The following is a 20,226-nucleotide window of genomic DNA, read 5'->3' on the forward strand; positions in this document are numbered from 1 at the left end:
ATAATTTCTAAAATAAAATGCTAACACTAACACAGTGTTTATCAAATACTTTCATCTGTGTCACATGCAAACACACATATGTTACTGTTTTACTATAGCAAATAGTTGAGATTGTTTGTAGGAAGCAACCAGCCTGGAAGCTTTGGCTCTCCCATTACAATAAACCCAATGTTCTTATTATCTGCCACTCGAATTAATATGTTGAAACTCTAATGCCTATGTAATGGTATCTGAAGATAGGTCATAAGGGTAGAACCTCATGAATGGGATTTGTACTCTTATAGGAAGAGGACAGAGAGATAGGTAGCTCTCTTTCTGACATATGAAGACACAGTAAGAAGATAACTGTCTATAAACCAAGAAGAGCACCTTTACCAAGGGCTCGAACCTGTTGGCACCTTGTTCTCAGTCTTCCAATCCCAGAACTGTCAAAATAATTGTCTGATGTATAGGCCATCTACTTCATTATATAGAAATATGATGTAAGACATCCACTCTCCTCCCTTCTAGCTTGAGAGTTGAGGGGGTCCATTACTCAGCATACCCAACCCACAAATCAGCCCGGAGGACAAGTTGGTAAGCTTCAGTGCAGGGTAAGAAATACCTCTAGTGTAAATAATGTCCTTTAATCCAAAAAACACAACAATCCTAAGTGCTTATATGTATGCTACAGTTTGGGTCTGAAATGTCCCACCAAGGTCTATGTGTTAAAGCCTAGGACCCAGTGTGGCACTTGGGGGGAAGCAAAATCTTGCAGAGGTGGGGCCTTGTAGGAGACCTTCTGGTCACTGGGGGCATGTCCTGGAATAGGATAACAAGACCCAACTCCTTTCTCTTTCTTCCTCTTGCTTACTAGCCATGAGGTGAGTGGTTTTGCTTTACCATGTGATCCTACCATAATGTCTGGCATTATCAAGGGCCAACGGGTAGGACTAAAACCTCTAAAACTGTGAGCCAAAATAAGCCTTTTCTCTTTTTAAGTTAATTATCTCAGGTATTTGTTAAAATAATGAAAAGCTGACCAACAGCATGTCCTGAAGAAAACTGAAACTGTTAGAAGAAATAGGCAAATCTTCAATTTTATTTGAAATTATTGGTACAACGAGTGTAAGGATATAAAAGACTTGAACTCATCAACAAGCAAAGTAACCTAGGTGGCATTTATAGGATGCTACAACAAAGGAGCAGAATACCTACTACTTTCAAGAACGTGTGCAGACAGTAGAATGAATCAGACATAACTTTCCTAAGTTCATATATGAACACATGACCAGTGTAACTCCACATCATGTACAAAACCCAGGAATGGGAAGTTATACACCATGTATGCATGATATGTCAACATACATTCTACTGTCATGTATAACTAAAAAGAACAAATTAAAAAAAAAAAAAGAACACGTGGAATAGTCACCCAGTTGTAACATATCAGGGCCATGAAACAAGTTTGAACAAATTTAAAAGAACTAAAATCATAACAACAGAATCAAATTGGAAATCAATAATACGCAGACATCTGGAAAATTTCCCAAATATTTGAAAACCAAAAGGAGAAGGAAAAAGGAAATTTCAGGTAAAAGTGAACAATGAAATTCAAAACAAAGGTTTAAAAGATCAGTGAAACCAAGAGCTGTTTCTTTGAAAGTATCAATCTGAAACTCCATTTATACTGAGGAAAAAAATTAGTGAAAATAAGAAATACATCCAAAATAAGAAACAAAAGACAGGATATTACTATGTGCTTTGTGGATTTTAAAGGGATAATAAAGGTCTATTGTGAACATGTTCATAACATAAACATCAACCTGACAATTTTGGTGGAATACATACTTTTTTTTCAAACAAATTACCAAGTATAACTCAAGAAGAAACAAACTAAGGATATATTTTATATACAAAAACTAAATATAATACATAGTTACTAGCTTTTCCACAAAGAAGCCTCAAGGGAAGAGTGTAGCTGGTGGATTCCACCATTCATTTACAGAAGAAAGAATATCACTATATTCTTCTGTAGATGAGAGGAAGAGGGAGAAATTTTACATGCCTTTTATGGAGTCAATATTACTCAAATACCAAAAGTTGTAAAAGACATTGCAAGAAAAGAAACTAGGCCAATATTCCTCGTGAACAAAGGCAGAAAATTCTGTGCTAAATTAGCAAATAAATTTGGTGGTATAAAAGATATAATCCTTTCATCCAGGCATAGTAGCACAAGCCTGTAATCCCAGCAACTTGATGGGCTGAGGCAGAAAGATGGTATGTTCAAAGCCAGCCTCAGCAGCTTAGTGAGGCCCTAAGCAACATAGACTCTGTCTCAAAATAAAAGAAAATAAAAAGGGCTGGGTATGTGGCTCAGTGGATAAGTGCTGTGAGTTCAATCTGTGTTCCTAAATTAATTAATTGATTAAATTAAAAATACTAGATATATTTAATGACCATGCTCATGTTAATGCAAGAAATTTTCTTGAATAAAAATAATTTTTATTAATGTCAATTAATAAAAATAAACATAGGGCTGGGGTTGTATCTCAGTGGTAGAGTACTTGCCTGGCACGTGTGAGGCCCTGGGTTCAATTCTCAGAAAATAAATAAATAAAAATAAAGGTATTGTGTCCATCTACAACTAAAAAAAATATTTAAAAAATAAGCATAAAACCCAATAAAGGGTATATACAAGGGTTTTCAATAGATAAAAATGATAAAAATAAAAAATAGCATTTGTCCTGTCAAATATCTGAAACATTAGATGAAGAGATAGACATCTTCTAAGGATGGACTTTGAGTTCTTCCAACTAGAACAACGTGATTGCAGATAAGTATTTATTCCACAGCTATAGAAATATTATTTGAATCTGGAAGATATCTGTTGAATGAAATGATATCAAATGAAGAGGGTTTGGAATGCACAATCAAGCAAATGCATTTTAACCAACAGATTTCATTTCATCATCATAATCACCATCAAATATGCATCTATCTGATAAATTACAATAGACAAATCTCTTATCTTCAATAAAGCATTGGGAAATTCGAAATTAATTCCCTCCTTTATTAACACAAGACCAATTATTTAAAGATTAATATGGCTCTAGGTCAAGATGCAGAGGCAGCTTTTTATACTGCCTTTGCATAAAGTATTTGACCACTGTGAATTTTAAGGTGAGACTGAAAAAGCCAAATACATTTAAAAACCTAAATAAATAATATTTTCTGATAAAGTATCTAGTGGTGTCAGGAATAGAGCATAGCAACTAATCCAATTAAGCTTTAAAATTTGTATGACATTAATTTCAGCATGGAATTACTGATATTCTCTAGGGTGAAAAAAATGGGGAAAATTGTGGATTTAAAGTTTTGGGGTTTTAATATTGGCAATTATCAATGGTGTTATAGAGGAAAGCAGGCTTACTTGCATACAATATTTTAAAATCTACTCCAAAAAAACACATCTCTAGTATTTGTCAACTTTAAGTTATGCTGGCAATGCAAACAGAGTACTAGAAATAATGATATACTATTCTTGGGATTGCCACATTTTATGCCTGATATTTTCTTTGGACATATGCTCACTGTAACAAGCTTGCTCTTAACTCATCAATGGTTTTGCATGTATTCCTAGAAATATTGAAAATATGTCAATGGAAAATACTATCAAACCTTGAACTAAGGTAATTTGTTTTTCTCTTGAAATGATTATTGGTTGTGCATCCTCCTAGTAGCAAACTTGACCATGAGGTTTGTGAAATATGAAGGGCTGCTTAGGAGAGGGAGTTAGCAGAATCTTGACTGCATACACCATGAGCGGAAGATCATATGTACATATATGCATATGTACCTACATGTGTGCACATATGCTTAACTATATAGACATATTGTTTAAATGCTACCTCAGATCACTTAAGAAATATATTAAAGCATATAATTTCCTTAAAACTTTGCACAGAGATTCAGAAAATATACTAATTAGGTTAGGCACAGCCTCCAAAAGAAGCCAATAGTAATGGACTACTGGGCTTTGCACCACTCACTGAATCTTTAATGTGAACTTTTGTCATGAAGAATATTATATTAAAGTTTTAATTTGTTTGAAATGGGTTATATTATGTATATAAATTGAAATCTGAGTCATATATTCTGGCAAGATTATACAATATAATTTTTAGCACATAAAAATGCTCTCTGTACTACAAGACAATGGATTTCTATATCAGTACGTTATTGTACTATTCATGCAATCTAAATTACTAAGACATTTAAAAATAGTAGTGTGTTTATATGTTCAGCCTAAAGGTTGAAAACATTTTAAAAGTAGCTAGCGCATGCACATATTTAAATGGACTTTATTTGGAAAGGCGATAAAGATGACAAAATTAAACTCCTTTCACAAATAGCTGTTTAAGCAATTTCCTAGGAAAAACAATAATTTATGCTAAGTGAACAGTAAAGAATGGATTTCATTCAGTTCAATTGCTTGTGCCCTATCTAAGATGAGGGAGAAACAGGTTATTTACAAATTGTTCTGGATTGATAAATGTATGCTCTTGTATGTTCAGTGTAAATCTAACCAACAGAAAATTCCAATTTGTCAATTTCCATCTGACCTATATTTTCACTCTGAAGTCCAAGTCACAGCAGGAAACCATATAAAAACTGCCACCACAGCATCTGATGAAGGTCCCCAGCATTGTCCCTCCACTGCATTTTCAGAGCATCACTGTCTACCAATTATATTTGCAAAGGAACTTGAAATTTCTCTTGGACAATATATTGCATAAAAAGTTCTCTAGTGAATTTTGGGTGCTGCAAACATATTTTTCCAATATAAATGTTAGCCCAAATGATAAAAGACAAACAGATAAAGTAAGATGTGGGCGGGCCTGTTATGAAGCTTGGATATTAAAAATTGAGATGTTTCACTGAGAAAACATTAATTTGGCAAATATTATAGAGTGTGTCTGTACACATAAAGATGGATTTCTGTCTTTTTCCCTACCCATATTGTACCCAAACAAGTTGTCAACGTCTGCAAATCTCAGTACTCTTTTACATGGGTTTCCAGGTTTACACTTGAAGCCACTCTAAATCGCCTTTGTCTCCTTCATCCATCAGTAGCTGTCATGTCGGTCTACCTGTGGCTTTTTATGTGACTGCTCATTCTTCTCCCTCTTTTATTATGAATAATAAATTAAACCACCACATCTAGCAAACAAGCATTTGGGGACTTTTGTGTGAGCAATTTCTTTGAAGGGAACAGGAAGGGCAAAGGAGATCTGAACATTTGCTCTGAGTAATAAATAGTAGGCAAGGAAAGAAGCCCAGCAGGGACAGTATATGCTTTTAAGAAATTTTAACTTGTGCGGAGTTTAATTTCATAGTCTCTCTAGAAGGAAAAAGGAGAGGCAGGGGAAAAAGAAAGCAATATAGAACACTTCCATACTCCAAGCTTTGGTCAAGACATGCTATTTATTATCTTGATCATTTTCCAAAAAACTCAAATAGAATCCCACAGTCCCGTGGATAGAGAGGATAAGAATTACAGAATTAGATCAGGTGACATCACACAGCTAGTTAGCAGAGTTGAGATCCAAGTTCTATGTGTTGATATCTCAAAACTCATGCACTCTGCACTAAAAATCACGTACAGAGTTTTCTACATTATTGAGCCATGTACAATCAGGACTCTGAATTGCTATGCCAGCTTTCTCATCAGTAAGCAGCAGTCTTTAAAACTACTGCCAAATATTTCAGGGAAATAAGTGACCTGAAAGAGAAGCTAATCCATTCAGTCCCCATTGATTTGCATACATATTTTTTTTTCTTTTAAGCAAGGGTTGATTGCCATGTTATATCCCCAAATAGAATTATTGTATAACTCCTATTTGGAAGTAACTGTGGTCATTCAACACAAATGCATGCACATATATAAAACTTGACCTTGCCCTCATCATACTTAAAGTTTATTAAACATCTGTAGATAAACAGAAAATAAAGCAGTGATTGAATTTGCATGTGAACATTTAGAAGAGGAATGCTAATTGTCTTTTTCTTATTAAAATTCATTGAATAATTATTTTCATCCTTGGTCATTTAGCAATTAACAAAATTGCCATCGAAATAAGCTCTTAAATATGACTTCTAGGGACTCGATGATAATTTAATATTACTTTTGCTAATAGCCCTGGGTCTATTTTGATTAATTAGAATCACCTATTCCAGATTCAATTAAGTTTCATTTTCCTAAATATATATGTTTTGCCTTTTCTTATCTTGGCTATTTTAAGATCTCATTGAAAGAGTTGTTAGACTATGCACATGAATATAGATGAAAGGCTAAGTAAATAAGAATCATTTCTAAACGTTTAATGGATGTTGTCACTGCTTGTGGAAATAATGCCATATATTTCTGTACAACTTGGAATAGATTCAAAACTTTAAGTAGTTTTACAGTAATGAGAGAATAAGAATCATTAAATATGTCAAATATATACACATTCTTTATTAGACATCAAAATAGAGACTTTTTCATAAATAATTATTGAATGATCTTGTTCTGATATAAAACTGTATGCTTGTGATCTTTGCAAAAAATAATATTTTTTCCCAGAGAGAGATTTTCCTTAATAAAATATAAATAATGGGACTTAGTGTTATATGTGTACAGACACACACTAAAATATTCATCAAATTAAGGTTTTTCTCAGTAGAACATCTCAATTTTTAATACCCAAACTTCATCTCAAGAATATTGATAAAGATGTCAAAATATGAGATAACATAAAATGATATTAGTTTTATTAAATAAATGCCTACTATATGTCAGACATTAGACTAGGCTAATCCAATGGGAAGTTATATCTTTCAATGATATTCTCTCTGCTTTATAGATGAGGAAATTGTCTCAGGTATGATATGGAACACATAGCTAATAACTGGAGAATCCTAATGAATTCCTGATCCACTAGAGTGGGATGCTGGAGCTTTCACAGTAGACCTTGGGTATAATTTTTATAGTTCTATTTAAATAAGAATGTAACTTCAGTTCTTGGAAATTCACAAATTTCACCGCAGCTAAAGGAGTCCTATTGTCAAGGAAAACCCCCAAATCCCCTGATTATCTCCATGGGAAAACCTAACAATAAATGGCTATGGAGTAATTGAAATGTGGTAGGTTCAAGTGGAAGTAGACTATGAATACACTATATACACTGGATTTAAAGACCATATGAAAAAAATGATATACAATATCTCACACTGATTTTGTATTGAAATGATGGTATTTGGATAGATTAAAGAAAACATTAAAACTGTTTAAAAACTGTCTACTAGAAAACATAAAAATGAATATGTGGCTTACGTTTTTTATCCATATTATGCTTTCCTGATGTCCTTTAACTCTCTTATACTAACTTTCATGAAGATCAAAGAAAGCAATTTGGCTTTTTTATTTGTTTAGGATACCAATATCCCAATACCACATTAAAAAAAAAAACAGAAAAGGACCAACCAACCAACCAAATAACATATATGGTCTTTCCTTAAAATGTCAGAGACTCCCAAAGAGCCCTCTGAACTCAATATAAAGGCATGGTTTTTCAAAATCATTTCACAACTAGAGATTTCACAAAGTGTACTATTTTACTCTTACCAACATATAAATGTATACGTTTAATTTCTGAAGGCACTTAAAGGTACATTCAACATTTCATAGGAAAGTGAACTTCATTGCACATGTATTTTTCACTTGAATGTAAGCAACAGAGACAAGCTAGCTATGAAAATACTAGACTATTTTACCTCGATTTTTAGAGTGCTCCAAGAATAGAAATAAAGGCTTTCAGGTTTTCTTCTGGGAGTCTTCTATTACACCCATTCCTACCAATTTTAACACTTTATATAAATGAATATTTCTTTCCTACTTTTATATAATAAAAATATACTATCAATATATTAGTAATATATTAACTTTTCTATTCCATATTATTCCTTTCTTCTTTTTTACTTGTATGTGCACTTAATGTTTATTTTCTAAGACCAGTCAACATACTAATACTCAAGGTAGTCCCCAGTTTAATCCATTTCCCTTGACTGTCTCAGGTGTTCCGTTGCACTCAGTGTCTGCTTATGTGGAGCTACCTAAACTCCACCTCCACAGTCCACCTGACACCGTCTCTTCTCTCCCTTGCCATCTGGTCTACCCACAGGAACCTCTACTATATTCTTCATCTATTCCTTATTTTCTCAGATTCTGCCACCACTTCCCTACAAACTGGGGAGATCTTTTCCTCCTATGAGTTCCAAGTGTGGTTTCAAAGTTCTGAGCATTCGGTAATCAGCCTAAAACTAGATACCAACACAACATATATTCTGTATTCTCCACATTCTCACAGAGGTTTCTCTTGGCACTTAATCCTATCATACCCAATATTAGAGTTTTGGGGGAGGTATTTTTCCTACTCTCAGTTGCCATGATAAGTTCTCAAAGTTACTATTCCAAATACCAGAACTTTATAACCAGTATAGCTGTGATCCAAACATCCTACACTAAAAGAAGGCAAAGCTTTTCTCAAGGAAGATTAATCTGAGGAAGCTGAAACACATTTGCAATAAATCCACATGAATATACATAGGCCTCAACAGAATGTTGAAATGTTTGCGTGTTTTCATCCTGAAATGCTTGCATGTTTTCCTCTATGCTATTCCAGATAGAGTTAGAAGCCTATCAAGTAAAGAGTCTATTTAATCATCAACTAGGAAACATATATAAACTTCCTTTTATCCATGTTAAAATATTCCTTTTGCAATGAACAGAGAAGTAAAGACAGAAATTGCCATGTCCCCCATTCTACTTGCCATGTTAGAAGACAAAGCAAATAAACAAGCTTATTCCTAATAAGCTTTATTATTTCTTAGTCCTTTCTACTATAAAAGACACAATTTAAAAACCAATGGAAGTGCCCTTTGTTTTCTACACTAAACTCACGGTTTACATATTAATATCTGTCCCATTATCAATTGATGGAATTTGCTCTTTTGTCATTTAAATAATATATTTTATCTCATACCTTTAATATATCATAGGAATTAATGGCACTTGCTATTTTCACTTCTTACAATGTAGCCACTGCATGTATTATATCAAATGTCTGCCAACTCAACATTTTACTATAATTCTTAAGATAAATTACCAAAAAATATTTTAGGTTAAAAGGACATATGGACATATTCAATCATCTACACTATTGCAATGCATAAATTCAACCACTCAAGTTGACATTCTCATGAGTCTGCAAAGAATAAGGCATATAGAGACAGCCCCTGATTTATAATGGTCCAAGGAAAATTCTTCAACATTATGGTGGGAAGAAAGCAATCCACATTTAATGGAAGCCATAGTTAGAATTTCAAATTGTGAGCTTTTCATGGGCTCCCAGTTTAGGATATGATACTCTCCCTGAATGCTGGGCCTCAGCAATAAGCTACAGCTCCCAGTCAGTGATGCAATCATGCACGTAAGCAACTGATGCTCTACAGGGTCCTGCAGAGCTGTGCTATGATGTGCTCTGGGTTAGGTGTATTAAATGACCTTTGCATTTATAATATTTTCAACTAAATGATGGGTTTCTCAGGATGTAACCTCACCACAAGTTGAGGCAAAACTGAATATAACTACAATAATGTTTTATTAAAATGGACCAACTCTGCTCTTGCTTTTCTTAGATTTTGTTAAAGTGAATGAAACTTTGTGTAGGACTGAATTTTTTAATCAAACTGAAAACAGAGGATCATATTGATCTAGAAAAAAAAAAGCTGACTAAGCTTGAGAATTCAGGAACTAGTAAGTATAACAAAGGTTTAACGAAAATTCAGAAGACATTTTTATGAGTAAAAGCTTGAAAAATATTTTGATTTTTACGTTCAAAAGGTAGTTTTTTTTCTTTTTGAAGCAGTGAATTAATCAGTGCTTTTGCACTTCCTTCTCACCATCTACCCTGTAAAAACAAGCAGCAAACACAAATTAAAACATACCTGTTGGAAGAGGCACAGCCAGTTCTTCTCTCATGGAGGAATGAGATGATATACAGCTCTCTGTAAACACTATGTCATCAAGTGCAATACTGCCATGGTGACCTTTGCCGACTCTACCTTCAAATTTGATTTGGAAGTCCTCATCACCAAACAGTGATAATTGTTGTTTCCGCCAGAAATTGCCTTGTTCTGCAGTGAGATTAAGTAGGACTTTCGTTCGGTTTGAGACTGATACTTGGATCAAGGTGAGGGCCCCAATGCCAGTTCCATACATGTGGTAATAAAAAATGATCTGTAACCAAGAATAGGAATATTATATGTTAGTAATACAATTAATTACACTTTATGCTTATATAATAATTCTCATTTATTAACATATCTGGGAGGAAAATTAGACTAGTGTATCCCATTGTTCTGTATGTACCATAAAGCTGAGTTATAATTCTTGTACTAGTATAGTAAGGACTGTATAGAAACTTAATAAAAAATGAACTGAGTTGACTTTGTATGACTTCTAAATGTGAGATTCATTGAGGTTATGGTTTCAGTGTGTCCTGCAAAATTCCTGTGTTGGGGATTTAATTCCCAACAGAATGGTGCTGAGAAGGGACCTTAAAGAGGTGATTAGGCTCTGCCTCTGTGAATAGATTAAGGTCATTATTGTGAGAGTAGGTTCATTATCAAGAGAGTGAGTTAAATCACTTTCTTAAAAATCACAGAATATTCTTTTATTTCATCACACTCTTGTGAAAACATATTTTCAGTTCTACAAGATCCTCAGGGCTCCTCTATATATAGCAAAACCACCAGAACAGCAATTATCCAAATTTTACTTGAAAATGCTAGAAGCAGGCCTTAGAAGAGCAGCCTTGGGAGTTTTCCCCAGAGTGAAAATTAATAGAAGTATTTTGGAAGATTAACATTTCAATGTGTCAAAAAGTGTTATACTAGATTTTTAGTCGTTGTTTTACAGCAGAAGAAATTCAGGGAAAACTCTGGGAAAAAAGAACAGAACAGATTAGGAACAACAGAAATTGAGAACTGCTTAAAGCTCTTGTCTTATCATTGAGTGAATGAGAGAAAACAGTTGTGGTATAATCTTCATAGAGGAAAAAGACACTGAAAAACTCACAGTCACGTGTATCAATTCATACTCTAGAGAAAGAGAAAATGAATGTTTAAAAGGTAAAGAATCAAGGAATATATGCAGTGCATTAGTGCAAAAAGCCTATACCAAAAGCAGTACACTATGTGAAGTGACTACTTGGATTTCCTAGCTGATGAATTCTACAAGTATTCTTCTATGATACAAAAATATTTCTTTTATTAACTCCCAACATGAACTGTCTGGCTGTTTGTATTGCATTCCTGGATGGAATTATTGATTTTAATAATTCCTGGATGGAATTATTGATTTTAATAATCAATAAAAAAGGCCTCAGGCCAACTTTATGGGCAGCATCAACAGAGATGATCAGGCCCAGCTGAATGGTATACTTCCTAGTGGATCCCATACAGCCAAAGACATGGTCGGCCAGGTTTCTGATTAACATCTGTATTTGTTCTACAAATACAAGCCATATGTTTTGTGTCTTGGTCAATCCTTCTCTATCTGAAGGTCATTTTATGAATGACATCATCAGATTTATGTGCAAACACACACACCCAATTTCCAGTTTTAGGAAGCGCACCTGATGTCAAGATGACCTAATCTCAGGGCAACAAGAGGCAATGAAAATTTGCTATTAATTCTTCAAAGGAGGTGTTGTTTTTTTAAACTGGAAATTCCTATTATTCAGAGATTTGATTTCTTTCCCCATCAATCTCTGCCTGCCTGCCTCCCATCCACCTATCCTCCAAAAGAAGAAGAAAAAACCATTCAATTTTCTTTGCTTTAAAATTTTCCAGAGGGTGAAAGAACAGAGATGATCCTTCTGTAAATTTGTGAAGTCACTACTTACCTGATACACATTTTTATGATATGAAAGAACCAATAACTCTTAGTGAGACCTTTCCTCTCTGTATTCAATCCTTATCATAAATATTCACAAAATGAATCATTAATTATTAATTTTTTGACTTTTCTTCTACATATACTTCATTATTCTCATATAGATGCTTAAAATAGTGGAGACTATAGTCCTGGGACCAGGGGGAGATAGGGATGAATGAAAGTCTCAGCTACTACAGTATGAAAAAAACAAACAATATTTTGAACATTTTCAGTGCAAGTATCTAAATAGGAAAGCTTAGAAGTCAAATGAAATTGTGTATATATACATATATCATTTGTATATATGTATATGATATATATCATTCATATATATATATATATATATATATATATATATATATATATCTCATTCAGTTTTCCAAGACTAAACTGAATTTGCAATTTTCTATTGATATATAGAACCAGATACAGCATAGATTCAGTGCATGTAAAATCTCGTGTGTCTGGGTTTTATTTCTAAGAAAGTATCCAGTCATTTGTAAGACAGCAAAATCATGAAACTATGTTTGATTAAAACTCAATTTTTAACCAAATTAAGAACTAAATATATTATTCTGTGACTTGTTACTTCGATTCTAGTCTGCTAACCCAATTCTTTTTCTAAAACTCTCATCTGATTACATCACTTCTATTGTAGAAAATCCTCACAGTCTGGAGATGAGGTTGCTCTGCGGGGGTTAAACCAAGAAATCCTATCAAGATTAGACAGAAAAACTATGATAAACTGAAGTTTCCTGTGTGTGAAGACTCAAATGACAGAATGTTGAAGCCTGGTCACTGAGTCTTTTTTGTACTATGGACGTAGGTGCAACAGAAGATTAGATCTTGAAGATAACTGTCTCCTAGCCTGACTGGGTCCGCAAACAAACTTGCTGGATATAGTTTGTATTCTTTTCAGTGTTCACGCATTAAGGAATACCATAATCAGAGGACATGTGATCAGATCTTATGGAGAGTGTGTTTCTTATCATAAATATAAATAAATGACACATTTGTTTATGCACAAGTTTCCTGTGAAGTCATCTCTGAGTGCATGGTTTATATTACACATAAAGGTAAACTTAGTTCCTAATCTAGCTGACTCAAAATCCTTTATTGAGTATAAACAAACAACTAAGCAAACATGAGAGGAACGTGGAAAACTCTGCAAATATGTAGTCATTGTATGAGGCTTTTTGATTTACGGCATCATAAAGTTAAATTTAGATTTTTAAAACCTCACAGATGTTTTCTTCAAATTTCACAAGCTAGGGACTATGTCACATTTCCTGCTTACCTACAGAAATTCTTTATTAAGGACCCAGTTCACTCTTTCCTTTTCCATGAAATCTCCTTCAAGACTTTTATTGTGGTTTTAACCATCTTTAATATTAATTCTTGGACATATTTAATTATATCCTGCATATTATTTCATTTTTTTGTGGTAAAATTTTCATAGTTCCAATAAGCTAAACTCTCCAAAGGGAAGGAACTAGCATTTTACATTTTTTTGTGTTATCTATCCTCATGAATAATAAACCATGGAATTTTCCACTGGTTTCCAAAATTCCAATATCCATGGAATTTATCCATTGGAAGAAAATTTCTAACAATCCTTCCCTTTCATTCTTTCTTCTTTTTTTCTTTACTTCACATATACCATTCGAACAAGTTCAAACTCATATTTGGTCTGACCCCTGCCATTCTATTTGCAGTATTTGATTTTATGAACAGTCGTGCACAATAATTGGGACTTTTCCTTCCATACCTTGCAGTTTTTGCTTTTCTTACTTATGACTGGGCTTGATAGTCTGGCTGTCTTCATGGGTTGCTGTGAAAAATAGCTCTTTATAAAGATGTAATGGCCAGATGAATTGCCTAAGGTGTGGTCCACAGCAGGCTCTGTGCTTGTAGGTGGGATGCTGCTAGGTTTCAGATTCCAGTCACAGTCCTCATCCTGATCCTGCTCCCAGGCACAGAGGTCAAATTCAAAATCACAGTGCCCACTAAAAGTACCTGGAAAACATTTTCAAATTTATGTTAGAAAGAATGGAAATCCACTGTCTTACAAGTTTGTGTTTCAGAAAAACAGTGATATTACTATATCATGCAGTATTCCAAACCTTACAATGCTATCCTGATGGCAGCATTTAAATAGAGCATGTGAGTTTCTTCTATACAGTTATTTGCATGGTGACATAAGTTCATTTCTCCACAAATCTAGTCCTACTCTCAGAACTTGAGAAAAGAACTTTAGTATCACACACACTATCTCTTCTGAACACCTATTTATTCAATGTAATTTATTACTTCTCTTTTCTCATCTTTGCTTCCAAGGTCTTAGTAGTAAATTTAGAAAATTTATTATTCCACAAGAGTTTAGTTTGGGAAATATTGCCTGCCACAAAAGCTACCATGAATCATAATTTTTTAAGAAGTTAATCTCTTTAGAGATGAGAAAATTATGAAATGAAAAAGGTACAAAAGATGTAATAATTTGAATTAATTTATTGTAGTAAGTTGCAGAAATTAAATATGTTAAGTTACATTGAATACCAAACTATTTCCCAGGTGTTTTTTTTTTTTTAAGTTTATTTAATTTGTTTTTTTCTTACATTTTCTGGATATGAGAAATTACACAGACATCTCTTTATAATGCTAAAGTTAGCTATAAGGCTATCAATGTTTGTGTAGATGTTATAAAATGGAGCATTTTGGTATAAAAGGTCATTTCTTATGGTGTGTTTGGGACACTTTTGATCATCCTTATGTTTAAGTAAATAGTATGATCCTGAATAAAACCAGTGAGTGAATGATTTGAAAAGTAGCAAAATATTTTGTTTACAATTACTTGAAAACAGTAATTTTGTATTAATTTGTGCTTGAATATTACAACTAAAAATGAAAATCGCTAAAATTATAATTATATGTGAGATGGGATCCAAAACTAAATGGACTTGAGGAGAACCTATTGTAGCATGTCAATATGTATCCAGATGGTGATTTTTCAAAGAAAGGTCATTTGAACAATTGTTCAAATTCTTTAAAGTAATTTTATATAAATGAGCATAAAACTTATTTGTCACCAACACACTAAGAGGGCGATTCTCCAACACACTTTCCAAAGGAAAAAAGAATCCATAACAATTTCTGGACAAAAATCTACTTAATTCTATTACACCAGGCCTTAAGAATTTCAAAATTCTATTGTGCTTATCAGTAGAATAGTGGTTTTCCTTTATGAATATATTTTAAAGTTATCAAAATAAAAAATTGTTTAAAAAATAAACTCTATATTCTTTGTAGTTAATAAAGTGGAAAATATGAAATGTATGTTGTATAATTGTTTCTATGCCATTTTACAGTATATAAAATGAAAATGAAAATTTCTGTAATTTGTAAAATTGTTTCTAGGTATTTTATAGTATATAAAATTACAGCTAATTATATCACATCTCCTACTAAGAAACTTGCCCAACAATGAAAATGGGTTTAAAAAGATCATTTTTAGATTAAAAATGATACATTTAAGAAAACGTCAGGATAAATATTCTTTTAAAAATGGTTTAATTTAGCAGTCAGACCAATACTAATTTCTTATGTTTTTAAGGATAGAAGATATTTTTCTATCATAGTTTTTATCACCAAATAAACAAGATGCCCTTTTATATCCAATTGCTGAGTTAGTTTTAAAATTACATTTCAGATTCATTTTTATAATTTATTCTTCATATAATAGACTAAAATACTTATAAATCTTTTAGATCAAAATATTCAAGTTCTCCTAAATATTCTTTCAGAGGTCTGGGAAGGAAATCTCACTAAAATATTAGTAACCCTAAGTCTAAGTCTACATCTAGTTTAGAATCTGAACTGTAGTCTTGATTAAGAATTATATCAGGGCTTGGGTTGTGGCTCAGTGTCTGTAGAGCCTTTGCCCAGCACTTGTGAGTACCTAGGTTTGATCCACATAAAAATAAAATAATTAATTAATTCAATGTATTTTAAAAAAGAATTATATCATGAAGTAATTCACTGTCCTTGTGTTAGAAAATTTGGCAGCCCATAAGGATCTGATTACCATATAAACCAATACTTAGTGAAGCCATTTGTACAACATGTAGCTGCAGAAAACAGGATTTATTTTAAAAAAATCATAAAAACTCTGCTATGTGAACCTCTCTCTATAATGTAAATCACATCTTTATTTTGATTTTTACTATAGTTTTGATGATATGTTTCCTTAGCAAATTTAATTCTGACATACCGACATACCGGTGGGGAAAATAGAACAAACAATTGTAAGCTGTTTGAATTTCACATCACTGTGGTAAGAGGGAACACCTTTAATTTCATGTTTCATTATTTCCCATAGGTGCCAGGTGAGAAAGCTACAAACATTTCTGTGAGCAGATGTCAATTCTTGGCATTTCATGGTGCAATTAATGCGAGTGCCAGACAGGTGTGGCATAAGGAAGGAAGAAAATTATCACCTTTGTCTACAGCCATATCATTAATCAAACCAGTTTTCACCTTTCCACATGCTATAATGATCAATATCTTTCAAAGTATAAAATATATATTTCTTTTAAAAATATATCATTTCAAAAGACCATAACCTTATAAGATCCTACAATTATATTTCTAAAATCAAGAGCTCATCATTCTATTCATTTATTTATCTGATATAAATTTGTACATATTCTATAAATTAAGTATATTAATAGGAAACAGTCTAGAAAATGGGTAACTGGGTATTGAACATACTGTGTGCTACTTCTGAATATTCTCTTTATATTTGTCATTTCATTTAATCCTAACATCATTGTTTTCCTTCTTATTTTTGTTGTTGAGAAGGCTGAAGTTCGGAGATAAACTTTGCTTAATATTATATCATGAGCAGCAGAGCTGTAAGGTGTGAAGAGCGATACGACACAGTCCCTGGGATATTACTCTTTATAAGGTATTCTGCTTGGTTCGAGTGAGGGTGGCAATCTTGCAAATTTACAAAAACTACAGCAAAAGAAACTACATAAGACTGTGAGGACACATTCTAAGCACACCTTTCCTGTGGGAGTGCCACGGAGACTAAAGTCATCTGCTTGGCTTGATTATTCTTGGGGTATAGTGATGTGGTTATCATTTCTGATACTAATTTCCCATGAATGTCAGTTTATCATTCAAAGGAAGAAGGTTCTGCAACCAAAGGAATGGGATAAATCCTATCAATTATGTCTTTCTTTATAATAATAACAATAACAATAATAATAATAACAACTAGCACATTAAGGGCTCTCAGAATTTCCACAATGTAGGAGCTATTTCTTCATACAAAAAGCATGTTCCCAAATTATCTAAGGAAATTATTTATTTATTTATTTGTAGACCTTCTGGTAGAATAAGATACTAGGGAAGCAAAGGACAAGAATTTAAAATCCTGATAGTAAAGCCACCTCTAAAAACGCGTGATTAGAGAAGCTGGTTTTCAGTTCTCAGTGGGCACATTCCTAGCTGTGTAATTCAGGATTGATCAGTTTTCTAGGGCTGTTTAGCAAAAAGAAACTGGGTGGTTTAAAACAGTAGAAATGTATCATCTCACAGCTGCAGTCAGGGTGCTGACAGATCCTGCTCTGTCTAGGGCAAAATCATTCCTTGTGAATTCATTGCTGCTGTGGCACCAGCAATCTTGTGTCTTTGGCTTTGATCTCTGTCACATAGCATTCCCCCTGAGCATCTTCTCATCCTCTTCCCTCTGGATCTATGTCCAAATGTAATACCAGTCATTGGATTAGGACTCCTCTTAATCCAGTCTGATCTCTTTTTATATTGATTACATCTACTAAAACCCTGTTTCCAAAGAAGGTTACATTCTGAGGTTTTAGGTAGACATGGATTTTGGAAAAACACTACACAGCCCAAGTGCACATAAACTTGGGGGGGTAGGATAGCACACAATCAAGTAGTGGAATGTTGCCTTTTTAAAAGGTAAATCTTGGGTTTTTGAGATGTATATTTATATTCTAAAATAATTACTATTTGACATTTTTTCATTCCATCTTATGTTTGCTACATGCTGATCAAAAAACAAAAGAAATATTTAATAGGTAAATCAGTAGTGTGTGTGTGTGTGTGTGTGTGTATATATATATATGTATTTATGTATATGTGTATATATATATATATATATATATTCAAATATTTATTTTAATTTATTCTAATTAGTTATACATGATAGTAGAATGCATTTTGACACACTGTACACAAATGGAGGACAACTTCTCATTCCTTTGGCTATACATGGTACAGAGTTACACCAGTAGTGTAATCATACATGTGTATACGGTAATAATGCCTATCTTATTCAACTATCCTTCCTATCCACATCCCCCCTCCCCTCCCCTCCCCTCTGTACTATCTAAAGTTTCTTCATTCTTCCTTACACCCCCCCCCCATTATGGATTAGCATCTACTTATCAGAGAAAATATTCAGCCTTTTGTTTTGGGGGGTTTGGATTATTTTACTTAGCATAGTATTCCTCAGCTTCATCCATTTACCTGAAAATGTCATGACCTCATGAGTAATATTCAATAGTGTATATGTACCACATTTTCTTTATCCATTCATTTGTTGAAGGGCACCTAGGTTGGTTGCATAGCTTAGCTACTGTGAATTGAGCTGCTATAAATATCAATGTGGCAATATGCTGATTTTAAGTCCTTTGGGTATAAACTGAGGAGTGGGATTACTGGGTTGAATGGTGGTTCCATTCCAAGTTTTCTGAGGAATCTTCATACTACTTTCCAAAGTGGTTGCACTAATTTCCAGTCCCACCAGCAATGTATGAGTGTACCTTTTACCCCACATCCTCACCAACACTTATTATTGTTTATATTCTTGATAATTGCTCTTCTGACCGGAGTAAGATGAAATCTTAGTGTGATTTTGGTTTGCATTTCTCTAATTGCTAAATACCCCATTCACCATAGCCTCAAAAAAATAAATACTTTGGAATCATACTAACAAGAGGTGAAAGTCCTCTACAATGAAAACTACAGAACACTAAAGAAAGAAATTGAAGAAGATCTTAGAAGCTGGAAAGATCTCCCATGCTCTTGGATAGGCAGAATTATTATTGTGAAAACAGCCATACTACCAAAACTGTTACATAGATTTAATGCAATTCCTATCAAAATCTCAATGACATTCTTCATAGAAATAGAAAAAGCAATCATGAAATTCATTTGGAAAAATAAGAGACACAAAATAGCCAAAGCAATCCTTAGCAGGAAGAGTGAAATAGGAGGCCTCACAATAGCAGGCCTTAAACTATATTACAGAGCAATAGTGACAAAAGCAGCATGGTATTGGCACCAAAATAAACACGTAGACCAGTGGTACAGAATAGAGGATACAGAGACAAACCAACATAAATATGGTTATCTCATACTAGACAAAGGTGCCAAAAACATATATTGGAGAAAAGATAGCCTCTTCAACAATAATGCTGGGAAAACTGGAAGTCCATATGTAGCAAAATGAAACTTAACCTCTATTTCTCACCCTGCACAAAACCCAACTCAAAGACTTAGGCACTAGAACAGAGATCCTGCACCTAGTAGAAGAAAAAGTAGGCCCAAATCTTTATCATGTTGGATTAGGCCCCGACTTCCTTAACAAGACTCCTAAAGTGCAAGAAATAAAATGAAGAATCAATAAATGGGATGGATTTAAACTAAAAAGTTTCTTCTCTGCAAAGGAAACAATCAATAATGTGAAGAGAGAGCCTAAAAAATGGGAGGAAATCTTTACCACATGCACTAATAGAGCATTAATATCCAGGATATATAAAGGACTCAAAAAACTTAATACCAAAAAAACAAGTAACTCCATCAATAAATGGTCTAAGGAACTGAACAGATACTTCACAGTAGAAATATATATTTTGACATGTCCTTGATTTTAATGAAAATATTTCACTTGTTTCCTACACTAATTTGTTAAGAGTATCTTTAGCCTATTAAAGTAGTATTCTATGCATATTATAAGAAATAGTTGCTTAATTTAAGCAAATACATTTGGCACCCATAGGTTTGATTTTTTTCCATTAATTATTTGGTTACATTTAAAGGTTGTTACCTTAAAACATTCTTACAATGTTTGTAAGATGTGCTTGATATAATAATTATACTTTTGAGCTTTGTTT

The 20,226-nt window shown here is 33.3% G+C and overlaps 1 protein-coding gene across 1 annotated transcript in view; it reads right to left on the reverse strand.

Annotated features, from left to right (window-relative positions):
* The window catches only part of Malrd1 (MAM and LDL receptor class A domain containing 1), a 658,798-nt gene that overhangs the window by 342,513 nt on the left and 296,059 nt on the right, over window positions 1-20,226 (reverse strand). Inside the window, exons 25-26 of the mRNA XM_027928635.2 lie at window positions 13,791-14,038; window positions 10,030-10,321 (exon numbers count right to left, since the gene is read on the reverse strand). Of these exons, the coding sequence (XP_027784436.2) occupies window positions 10,030-10,321; window positions 13,791-14,038 (540 nt within the window). The remainder of the gene's footprint in view (window positions 1-10,029; window positions 10,322-13,790; window positions 14,039-20,226) is intronic.

The sequence above is a fragment of the Marmota flaviventris genome, chromosome 12 (assembly GCF_047511675.1).
Source record: "Marmota flaviventris isolate mMarFla1 chromosome 12, mMarFla1.hap1, whole genome shotgun sequence".
NCBI lineage: Eukaryota > Metazoa > Chordata > Mammalia > Rodentia > Sciuridae > Marmota > Marmota flaviventris.